This window comes from Vidua chalybeata, chromosome 4, assembly GCF_026979565.1.
Source record: "Vidua chalybeata isolate OUT-0048 chromosome 4, bVidCha1 merged haplotype, whole genome shotgun sequence".
Taxonomy (NCBI): domain Eukaryota; kingdom Metazoa; phylum Chordata; class Aves; order Passeriformes; family Viduidae; genus Vidua; species Vidua chalybeata.
In genome coordinates this window covers 43,733,541-43,746,153 of record NC_071533.1, presented here as the reverse complement: position 1 = coordinate 43,746,153, position 12,613 = coordinate 43,733,541, and the positions used below count along the sequence as shown (strand labels likewise).

Here is a 12,613-nt window from a genome sequence, read left to right as displayed (position 1 = left end):
TGGATGTTGTTTTTCATATTGTAAGCACATATCAGGACAATACTGAATTGTTTTCTAGAGTTTATCTCTTTGTAGACCAAGCAATCATTTCAGATAAGCTTCATATTATGCTTCGGAATTCTTTTTGATAACAGGATTTGGTTTTTGGAAATGATGTCATAGAAGATATGTCATCTGTCATACTGCAGGAAAAAGTTTCCAGTGAAGGAAAAATAATTCTGGCCAGTTAGTTTTTTTCCGCTCATTCCACTTAAATTTTGTCATTGTTCCTATTTATTCACTGCTGTAGCAATGTGTTTTAAACAATCCAGCTATTTTCACATGAAAGTACTGCTTGATTGCACTGTTGAGCTTTATGCCAGAAACCATGTTGGTTGAATGGCCTAAATGGATGACAGAATACGCCAACTCAGATTTTCAGCATGCTTATACAATTATTTTCTTGCCTCTGCAGCTGTAAGCACAAGGTGTACTTGGAAGCACTACCAAACACGAGCATCATCATCCCATTTCATAACGAGGGCTGGACTTCGCTCCTGCGCACGATCCACAGCATCATCAACCGCACTCCAGACAGCCTGATCGCAGAGATCATTCTGGTCGATGACTTCAGTGACAGAGGTAAGGCCCTGATGGTGTTGTTTTAACTTGAAATTTATAGTGCAGTGTGGTCCAGAGAGAAACTAAAGAGATGGAAAAACAGCCTTGAAGTACTCCCTTTGATTGTTAGCAGGAATAAACATTTATAAGATGCTTTTCTTTGACTTGGCATGAATACTGAAATTCATGTCAAAGGGAAGAGAGACTGTCAGCTGTTGATTAGGCTTTATTAATGTTGTATGTTGAATATTACTGAAATACTGCAGATTTTAGTATTTCGTCATCTTTTCCTTACAATTCTCTTTTACTCTGAAAATCAACTTTGACCATTTTGGATGCAAATCATTAGCTTTTGATCATGAAATTTTATTGAGCTAGGCAGATTCACATACTAGTACAAAATAGTCATACAGAGAAATGAGGCTCTTTTGAATGGAATGTGGAAAAAACGCTTTGGAATAGTTGATCAAAATTGACATCATTTATATATAGTAAAATTAAGAAAACTTCAATCACTTAATATCTTACGCTGCCATTACTTCTTGAATGCAGTGCAAAAAATTAATGCCTCAAGTTCCTTAAATGAATTTTAACAGTTCTTTAGGTAAAATTCTTCCATGATAAGAATATGGAACTAGGAAATAGTTTGTTTTTTTTTTTTTTTCCAATTTCCATTCATCCCTTAGCCATTTAAGCATGAAGACCATTGACTTTGGTGTTTTGCAGGGTAGATTTTCTGTTTATTGAAACATCAGTTGCTGGTGTGTATGTTAGCTTTGTTCTGAATAGCCTGATAGCAAAAGAGAGAATTGTAACATTTGCTAATGTTTTACTTAAAAACTTTGTCTCAGCTAGGAACTTAGAGGACCAAATTTCTGACCTGTTTTAAGCCCTTGGGTGAGTGAGAGAAATATTAGTAGAGCGCTGCAGTAGCAGAACCATTTTTGTAAGATTTTTTTTTAAACTTGATATTTCAGGGTTTAGAAAGATAAATGCTGCACACATCTATCTTGCCCTCTCATATTTGCTGGTTTACTTACAATATGTCCTTTGATGAACTGCCTTTCGATCTGTAATGCAATTTAAGTGAAATTGTAAAGTGAGTACAGTTCTGACTAGTCTATGATTATGAAATCTAGACCACAGATGAAAGTTTTTGAAATCAGACCTGTAAAACAGGCTGTTTCTGCAGGCTAACAATTTCCTAGTAGTGAACAACTCACAGTGAAGTCTGTAAGTTGGTTTTATAAGGTATCTGACAAGTAGGAAAGCTGGTTTGGTTTTTTTTTTTTTGCCTTTTTTTTTTTTTTTGGCAGAAATAGCAACTGTAGAGACCATGCTTGCTCAATATGGTAATATTGTAGCATTTTTTAAATGAAGAACATAATTGCTATTGTTGATGCATTTTAAAATATGCTAGTGTTTTGTAAAGCTTATCTACTTCCAGGTTATTAGAAAAAGAATTAATGCCACTAAACAGGCTCTTGCTCTTTCTTGCATGCTCTAACTTAATTTCTGCTGATTGCTGAAAGTAATATTATTGCTATAACACTATAAAAATCTCCATAGCCTTCTTCATTTCCAGTTATATAAAGCTATCTGACTTTTCATTAGAACAGTTTTCAGCTGGAAGAAGTGGTTCATATAGCATAGGAATGTTTAACCAGAGCGTTTAATATTTGGAAAAACTGAAAAAAATCTACAAAGCTGACTTATGTGAAATTGGACATAGATGCGTGGTACCAATAAAATTATTTACTTCTGTTTATTGGTTTTATTAAAATAAAGTTCAGAAATGTGAATGGTTGCCAGTTTTGAGCATATTTGGTACTGTATATTTTAAGAAGAGAACACAAGAAAAATCTGCTGCAGTCTCTACTCTGAATTCAGTAACACTGAGGTCAGATGAATCATTTTGGTACATCTGAATTCAGTTTAATTCTTGCATTTGTGATCCTCTAGACTTTACTTAACTTGTGTTCTCTTGTGTTCTTTTTTTCTCTTCTATGAGGTGGCCACACATAATAGAGTTGGATTATTTTATGTTAAGAAAATGTTTCACAGTTTTTATGAACTGAAAAACAGTTCATAAAATAACCTGGTTTTAAGAAGTGGCAGATTCTTTTACCCTTAGTTACTTTTCTGAGACAGATAGGAGTAAAGCAGCATAAAAGATATTGAAGCCAGATTAGGCAAAAAATTAAGTTTGTCTGTTCAGTTGTTGTCAAAACTCATAGAATCATTGCAAGCAAAGTTTGCTGCTGTGTTGAGGCAGTATAGTGATTAGTGATAAATTCATATTCTTTTTCCTTATTGTATTATTTCTTCATGAAGCTGGAGATGCCATAAAGCTGACAAATGGTATTATTTTGTGAAATCAGTTATATGTTATTAAAGTGATTTGTGTATGCTATTCTTGTTCCATAACTTCATATTATAAGGGAAAAGTTTTGTTAGCAAGCTAAGTATCATGTGTAGATAGTCAAAAGTGAAAATGAGGTATTTCAATAACAATGGTATTTTAAAAGTAGTGATTAAATAGCAAACACTTTTCTCTAAAGTTTTCTATTAATCCTGCTGCTCCTTTTTACAAACATCTTGGAAGTTATGAAAAGGCAGTTCCTATTAGAAGCAGTAAACGAGAAAAAGAAGAAATTTGAAAGCTGTATAAAAAGACTTTAAAAAAAAAGGTTCCAGCATTTTTCCTTCTTTTTAAATAACGCTATTATAAATACTGAAATGCACTGAATAAAACTTTTGATAACAAATGATGAAAATGTTTTACTGAACAGCTAGATATCAGGATTTGGCTGCTTCATCTGCAGAATAACTTGTATGCCATCATTTTATTCATATGCACTCCTTTGGCTTTTATGATCAAAACCAAAATATTTAGATAGTTCATGCATAATATTCAATATAAATTATGACATTTAGATGTTATAAAAGTAAAAGGACAGCTACACATCTTTAAATATCAATATAATGCATACTAACGGCTTGGTATTATGAGGGAGGTAAGGAAATGTTATGAAACATGAAAGTGCAATATTTGATTATGGACAGATTTAATATAGAAAAAACCACATGAATATTAGAAGTTACCTGTGACAGAAGGAAATGTAGATTTAAATATAGGTACACAGCTGCAAGATTTCTTTATTCATGTAATTTATAGAGAGCGTTTGTATTTAAAAATGGTGAACCAACATGTAGAAGAAAAATGTCTGATTTAGTGGAACTCCATTTCAGCAAAAGTAACAGCTTTGATTTATATTGTAAACACACATGGCAGAATGTTGGTGTACTGGTGAGGTGAAAGGGGACTGAATCTGAAGTTTGTAGGTGCTCTAACAAATGAAAAATAAATACATTGTCCCTTAACAAGCTCTATAAAAGAGAGGAAAATAATAAGCTTCTACTCAGTTTGCCTTAGAAAGCTGTGGATACAATAAGAGTACATTTTAATTATGTACATAATTTTACATACTAAAGCATGTGAAGTGTTTCTGATTTTGTGATGAATTTGGGGCTGCAAATCCAGTATCTGATTCATATAAGCCCTGTATTTGAACTCAAAGTTCAATACCTATCAGTTTCAGTGTAACCTACCATGGAAAATCAACCTTTATATTGGAGATACCAGCACACCTCTATGTCATTATCTGCAGTGGCTTTGTGTGCAGCTCTAGTTTTGTGATTCTGGTTTCTATGAAAATGAGCCTTGTTGAAAGTAGCTTTTTCTGGGAAGGTTTTGGGGGTTGCGTGAAGGTTGTTTGAAATGAAAGGTGGGGAGGATTGGTTTGCGGGTTTGACGTTAAAGATTGGGTGTTTCTTGTTGACATAGTTTGCTCTGAAGTCAGACAGATATCTGAAAAGGGGTAAGAAGCAGAGTACTAAGAAGCAAAATACGAGCAACAGTTTTAAAGGAAGGGGCAAAATGAAAAAGAAAGCAAGTTTTCATTGGTTCAGTTATGGAACAGCTTGCATTTACAGAGGAATACTAAAAATTCTAATTAATGTTTTAAAACTTTGGGGAAACATAGATTTGCATAATTCATTAGTTAAACAGTTCATGTAGGTTGCCAACATATGATAGATTTGTACATCAACTTTTATTTCTTTTTATGTTTCAATTACTTTATTCTCAGAGTCAGACTTATAAACTGTTACACTGACACAGTGTATGCCCATGAATGTAAAGTTGACTTACAAAGGATTTTGACTTTATGCTGTAGTTCTTGAACCAGTACAGCACCTATTATAAGAAAAAATAAACAATGCCGCAGCCAACAATAAATTTATTAGCAGTAACAATTATTTGGCAGTATTTTAGTTTGAAAAAAAACCCCTCAGATTTGCCAAGGGAAAAAAAGAACTTGAAAATTTATTAGCCTACAGCTTCTTCCTCAACTAGTTCCTGTCACTGGCAATGAACTGGTTTTTTGGTAGAAAAAAACAAACTAGGAAATTTTGGTAGAAAAATATAAACTAGGAAATTTTCCTTCATGTTGATGAGCCAGTCCATTCTCATATTGCTGTCTATTATGTTCTCCTGTGTCTGTCCCCTTGCTTAGGTCTGTTTTCTGCATCATTCATTTGAGAGTATCATGGTGTCTCCTATCAGGCACCATATGGTTTGTGTCAGACCTCTGAATAGGCCAGTTTAATAACATGGAAGTCAGTGTGCAAAAGCAACTTGTGATTACTTCATCAGAGCTGTAGTTGGTCAGTGAACTTCAGTGCCAGTAATGTGCTTTTTTTTCTGTGAACATGGAAGATGACCTGATGTATACCTGGGTTTTTTTAAACCGTAGTTCTGTAAACTACATTGGTCATACTGTACAATAATGGCAGAGTAAGAGAAGAGAGTTTGTGCTGAAAGCAAAGCAATTCTGTCAGAATATCAGATTGCACCACTTTCCACTGAAGGAACACATGCTATTGCATGGAGTTGAAATTCCCTGTATTTTGTTTGTAGACAGTTTATGTAACACGTCATAGAAATGCGAATGTATGGATGCTTGGCTTCAGATCATGGCTAGATGTAACTTTCTGCTGAAATGAAAGGGAAAGCTACATGGTACAAATGACTGTCTTGTCATAGGAAAGCTCTGCTATAGACAGAAAGTGTCCATATGATGAAAGCTCTTGGCTCCAAAAATTGCCATGTTAGGCATAGCTCACATAAGACATTATTTGTGAGAAAGGAAGGGTAAATCTACACACAAATCTGGTAGGTTTGTAGACAAATAGTTGTACCTGAAGCACACAGCCTTACTGGCTGGGAAGCCTGTTGCTGCAATCAAGTAATTAGACAAAGGTAAAGAGAGATGTTTTCTGCTTAGTGAAGAATTTGTAGTGGCTTTGCACTTGCTTAATGCAGCATCCTGGAAGCCAGAGTGATCCTGGCAACTAGAGTTGCACTGTTCATTTCACTGATAGCATAAGCAAAACTTTCCTGGAGCAGAGTTTAATACAGCAAGGTTTTCAAGTAATGTTGACCTTAATATTAACATATTACTGCATCATGTGTACTACAGCGGAAAAAAAATTCTTAGCTTTTAACCCTATATGAATGTCAGTCTCATATTTTAAAGTGATTTTAAAAAAGGAAAAGGCCAAATAGAAAATGAAACTAATTCAGTTTCAAGATGTCTATATTGACTAGATATCTAACTAAATGCAGAATTTACATTTTCATACTTGTGATATTGAGCTATAAAATGCCTCTTTCATTTCCTCTACAATTCACTCAGTTACTTGAATTTCATGAAACTTGGACTTGCTTCTGGTCAAAATACTACCACTGTAAAAATGTACAACTTAGAACATATCTGTGCATAGATTGGCATAAACTGACTTGAATCTGTAATACCAAGTTTTCTGTTCTTCACTCTACATTCTCAGTTTTGATAATTTAACATTATAACTTCTGCTGTGGAGTTTTTCTTCTGAAATTACAGAGTACAAAGTTTTACCTTCAGCTCCTTGATGTACCTTGCAATAGCAGTTTCATTACTGAATGCATTTTGACTTGACAGAATGGCTTTACCAGTGGTAAAATAAAGGGTTGGCCTGACGTTGGTGAGAGTTCAGCTCAGAAGAATAATGGTCATTTTTGAAGGCAACTGCAGCTTGTCTCAAAATGCATTTCATTTCCTGGAGTAAAAGTATTGTCAGGTTGTGAGAAAGTGAGAGGTGGGAAGAATTTCAAATAACTGAAGTTTTACACTTTACCTAGAATTGAGAATGTGTCTGCATTGGGATAAATTTAGGAGTATCTCCCACATCCTAATGCTCCCTGCACTCAGGGAACTCAAATATAACTTGGCTGTAAAAATGAAAACTCCAGTGATGAAATATTAATGTGAAAACAAGTTCTTACTTTTCACATGGTTGATCAAATTGGTTATAATAGATAAGTAATTTCACTTTTGAGTATGTGTGGAGTCAGAATATGAAGCTTTTGTTTCCACAAGCTCTATATTGGTCAGTCTATCTTTTGTTGCCCACCCTATGAAATGTTTGCTGGGTGTGCATCGTGCCTCCACACTGCATCCCTTTTGTTTGTGAACATGTGAGGAATTCTTGAGATGGGAAACAATGAGTAGCCTGCACTTAGCAAGATTGTGTTCTCTGGGTGTCAACTTGTAAAAACTGTTATCCTGTGCTTGTTTCAAGTGTGGTTCATGAGATAGCTGAAGTAAATCTGGATTTAAAACAGTATAGTTACTCTGAGTAATCTTGAAATAATGGAAGTACATATATTCATGTGGCAAATGTTTCTACTGTGCATTTCAGCTTTGGTTTACATTTCCTTAGAATTAAATTGAATTATGGCTGAAATGACATTATTTTAAAATTCCTCATGTGGAATACTCAGGTTTGATCTTGTGAACAGGAAGGAAAATTTCTAACTCTGCAGAAACATAGATATCTACATTGGCTTTTCTCTGAAACATGAGCTGTTTACTTTCCGCTTGAAAAGCATTGTTACATTGCAGTAACAGACTAAACAACTTGACAAGAGACTTGAACAATTAGCTCAAATTATCTTCTTCAGCTAAAGTTAATGAACTATGGAAAAGATGCACATTACTTTCAGAAAAAAATGAAAAGATTATGTTCTTATGCATTTTCTTACATTTCTTCATTTCTAAGTTTCTTCTTAACATATTTATCTTTAAAAGCTTTAAGATTTCTTTTGGCTTATTTGCATGAGGCAATTCTTAACTAGTACTCCAAATGTACAACTTCCACAACTTCACTGAGTAGTGTAATGGAGATGTTAACTAATTTTTGCAGCTTCAAATAATCACAGTTAAAACCTGCAGACAGGTGATGTAGGATGGAAGCTGAAGTCTGTTGCTTTGGATTTTTTCAGACATTCCATCTGATCAAATTCAAACTGATAAATTTTTCTTTTCTTGGTGGTGCTTTGTTATTAGGAATCAGGAGAACAGGCCTGAGATCTTATAAAGAATTGTTTTTCATAAGTTAATCAAGTAGGTTTTGCTGTAGTATCAAGATAAAGGATTCTTGCCAAATACTAGCTGTTATTTAGAAAATTTCTTTTAATTAAAATTGAAATTTATTCATGATCCTTTTCATGCATGAGTGTTGTTTCAATGTTATCTTTAAATAACTTATTATCTTCTCATTGTACACAGAAAGAGATTGCAATTTTCAGTTTTCAAACTTCATTGCAGTTTAATAAAGTGCGACAGGCTTTCAAATTGACATCCTAGTAGTCTTTCCAAAGGTGGTAGTTTGTTACAGTCAAGGTTGCCTTAATTGCAACATTTGAGTTCATCTAAGTAGAGTTTAAAAATATATTTCACCTTTCCTGGATGTAGACTTTTGAGTAAGCTAGTAATATTCGAGCAAAATAACATCCTTAAAGAATAGGCAATAGTATTGTCCCCAGCTACTATATTTTATGCATCTTAAAGAAAATAATTCCAGAAAACCTTTTACTTCATTTTCCTGTATTATAAATGTATTTTGATTTGTACTTTTTTCCTGTTTGCAAATCATGGGTGAGCCTGAAACCTGCTAATATTCCAAATATATTACCAGTAACATAAGAGAAGTTGTTCTCCTGTTCATTCACTGGTACTGAGCTTCACATAAGGTAAGAGGGAAAAAGAATGTGGGTGGTATAGGGAAAGCTGTGAAATTATCAAAGTAGGAAATTATGATTGTCACTCCTAAGAGAGTTTTGAACTCAGAATTCTGGTATTAAAACCCTGTTTTATTAAAAGACCTGTAAAAGTCCTTGCAGTCAGATATGGGATATAAATAGTTTCTAATAATTTCCCTGGGAGATGAGTGGGAGAATATTGATTTGGTTGCCTTTTTGTTGGTTTTTTTCCCCAAACTACATGCCTTTGTCTTTTCTAGACTGATTCTTACATGTAGGATCGCTAGCAAGTGTTTAGTTTACAAATATTAACACATCCTAAAGAAAGAAGAAATGAGGTTAGCAGATGAATGCTTTCAAAGCTTTATAGATGAAGAACAAAGCTTTGTCCTGCTCTATTGTTTTTTTGTTTTTTTTTTTTTTTTTTTTTTGTAACCCTGACAAGATCAAACACGTTTAAATAGTTCTAGTAGGTATTCTGACCTTGCTTCACTGATAGAGTAAAACAGTTAGTAACTTCTATTCAAGTTCTGGTATATTCTATTTCTGTGAAAACAAATTAATAAACACCAAAAAAAAAAAAGCTTACAGAATACTTTCTTAGAGTATTGAGAGCTGAAATTCATTTATATTAATTTCATCTTGGTGCCTTTCTTTTGAGATAATCTAGTACATAATTTGACAGTATTTGTTTCTGATTATTCTTTCCTGGATAATGGCAAGCAGTTGTCCCATCATTTTTATTTATTTAATCTATTTATTCTGAATAAATGGAGGCCCTGTTGCCAAAAGCATCTATTTGTTTAGTGTTGTCTATGTTTATGCAGATTTTTATTTTGTGCAGTCAAAAATCAAAAATGTACTTAAGGCATGTTTTGTTCATTGCTCTTCAGTGTCTCACAGGAAGCATTTGTGACATATGGAATTGTCTAGTTACAAATCTTCTTGTACAGAAATGCAATCATAATTTTGATTAACTTGAAAAGGAATGTTGTTGCTCTCAGAAATCACTATCCAGACGTTCAGTCAGCTTTGGGGGCTTTTCTGTGTGTGCTGATTTCCCAAACTGAGCTCATGTATCTTTCAGACAGATGGGCAATTTTATGAAGTTTATAAATGGCAGAAAGCTTTAATGGCTCTGTCATGCACAGTTTGTTTTTGAAATGCTACTGATTTGTGAACAAAGCATTAATAACTTGTACTGAGCAATTATAATAGATTTTTTTTCCAATAGGACAGGGTCAAACCGTGTTTTCTAAATTAGAATAAGTTCTGTATGCAGTGGGAAATTTCGGTGAAGAAGAATGACAGAATCAAAGCATGATTTGCTACATGCAAAGAGCTTTTAGCATTCTCCTCTGCCTTCTCAAGTTACAGGTATAAACTCAATTTACTTTGGATGGTGATTTTTTCCCCTTTTTATCCAGTTGTATGTTTATGCATTATGAGAGCAGGTACACACTTTGGTTTTTGCGGCTTTGCAAAGCTGCTGCATAATTGAGACACCTAACACAGAGAGGCAAAAAAATACATTGATTTCATTTATGGTAATTGAGTTAACAACCTTTGTTCACCTGCTGTAGGAACCCTTATATCTGCCCTCCTCACAAATTCAAGAAAATACGCTTTAGGATAAATGGAAAAGTGTTTCATGGAAGCAGAATGCACTACACAATATGGAAAATCCCTAACCATTTAGAACAGGTGACTGCTGGAGATTTTGCTTTTAGATGGTATAGAAAACCCTTCTAATCACACTGGTAAAATGTACTACAAACATGTGCATGGCATTCAGGGGTGAAGGCCTTCCAGTCTGTGTTGACTTCTGGCTCTGGAAGTTGAGTGTTGCTATTGTCAGAGTGGTGGGGGGGAGGGGGGCGGTTGGGGAGATTTTGGTTTTGTTTGTTTGGGTTTTTTAACATAAGTAATCTAATTTCCCCTACTGTTACATCAGGATATTTTTCTACAGTACCTTCTATCTTTATTTTTTTCACTAGGGATCTGATAATTTAATAGGTAGAAATCTCTCAACAAATCCAGAAGATTATTTCTGCCTAAGGCCTCTTCTTTCCCTTCATTTGAAGGGCAACATACTGAATTTAGAAAACAGAATTGACATTCTTTGTAAAAAGTGCTGCTTATGCATATCTGTCAAAATAGCAAACCTACTGCTTTAGATTTAGCAGGATAAACATGAGTTAGCTGTCTTACTCCATTCCTGCCTCATTTAATCACAGAAGAGACACAGATTAATTGTTCTTTAGATGTGGTACACTATTTCTAGGCAACAAGGAAATCCACTCCTGTTTGTAAATATTCTAACTTCAAAAGTTTATTTAAAAAAATGTTCTATAGTTCTAGTGGAGAGTGATGATGCTTTAAAACATATTTCAAGTATAACTGATTCATTTCGGAGAATACGAAAAAAAAATTTAGGGGTCTTACTCCCATAGTCTTGCCTAAAGCAGTTCCTGGTGTGATGAAAGAAAGACATACTATGTACAAGTAAATGTAATATTTTTGAAATCAGTATCCTTTAACAGTACAAAGCAATACAGAACAGATGGTTTACCTACTGCAGTTTCTAACTGTAGAAAGCATCAATAGATTATGCTAGTGAATGGAAAAATGAAAATAACCCTTACTACATTTAAGTCTAAAGCTATTGCAGGTCTTGAATGTGTTTGAAAACACTAGCTGAACTATTTGCTTCTTATATGCAAACCTCATTCTTGTGTTTTTGTATTGGCAGCTTGATATCAGTGATAAGAAAACAAGCTTTGTGCTATGGGCTTTAATAATACATGAACATGGCATTGAAGTGTGCAATGGGCCAAATTCAGATATGAGCATCTAGTCAGTGTGTTATTTACAGGACCTTACGTATCCTTTTTAAACATAGTTCCTGGTTGTGGTTTTTTATTTTGAAGGGAAGTTAAACATGTTCTTAGTCAGTGATCGACAATCTGTGTGCCAGCTGTGAATGTAAGGGTATGAAGCGTAAAATAGGTTGATGGTGCCAATTGTGCTGGAGCCTTTTTTTCTGTGTGTTGTACTCCTGAAGTAGAAGTGATTAAATTTTGAAAGAAATTGATGATTATTACTTCTGAACTGAATTGATTATTCTGTAGAGTCTTGTAAGTGTTGCTAGTTCAGGTAATTTAACTGAGTTTAGAGCTTCAGCAAGAACTGTGAGCTAATTCCTTTTCTTTTGTCTCATGTCACATGTTCATTTTAGTTTTTTGAAGTGCTATCTGTTTGAACTTGGTTTCCTTCATGGAGTGGGCATGGAGTTAAGCTGTATCTAACAAATGTCGGATTTTTTAAAAAGCTATGCCTTGATGATGAATTAAATAATAGTTATAAAAATTCAAATAAAAGCAAATTTCCTTTATTTCAATAGGGTAGAATTTGGAAACCTTTCAAAGTCTGAAATTCTGAAAAGTATATGCAATTATTAAATGGTAAATTATTCTTGCGTACTTGGTGTCCACGGTCATCTTTATTTTTTATACGGACAATCACTTGTATTTCACTGTACTGTAGTGGACTTTGTTTGTCCTTGGGTACTTTTAGAGTTCATGTAATAGGAGGGATGGTCTTGTCCTAATATAAATCAGTTATATTAGCAGAAAAATATCTGTGATTAAGTTGCTTGTATCTCTTTTAGACTGTCCAATTAAGCTGGCATATACTGAGTTGAAGTTTAGCAACATGCTTTAGGTAAAAAAAAAAGATGAAACCTGTCATGTGCCCAAGACAGTTGCCCCCCTCAACCAGCTCACGCATTCCCTACCTCACCCCAAAGATCTGCATTCCATACCATGAAATGATATTTTATTTCAGATGGTATTTTATTTCAGGATA

The 12,613-nt window shown here is 34.1% G+C and overlaps 1 protein-coding gene across 1 annotated transcript in view; it reads left to right on the top strand.

Annotated features, from left to right (window-relative positions):
* Positions 1 to 12,613, top strand: part of GALNTL6 (polypeptide N-acetylgalactosaminyltransferase like 6) — a 433,114-nt gene that overhangs the window by 197,793 nt on the left and 222,708 nt on the right. Inside the window, exon 4 of the mRNA XM_053941431.1 lies at positions 455 to 621. Within this exon, the coding sequence (XP_053797406.1) occupies positions 455 to 621 (167 nt within the window). The remainder of the gene's footprint in view (positions 1 to 454; positions 622 to 12,613) is intronic.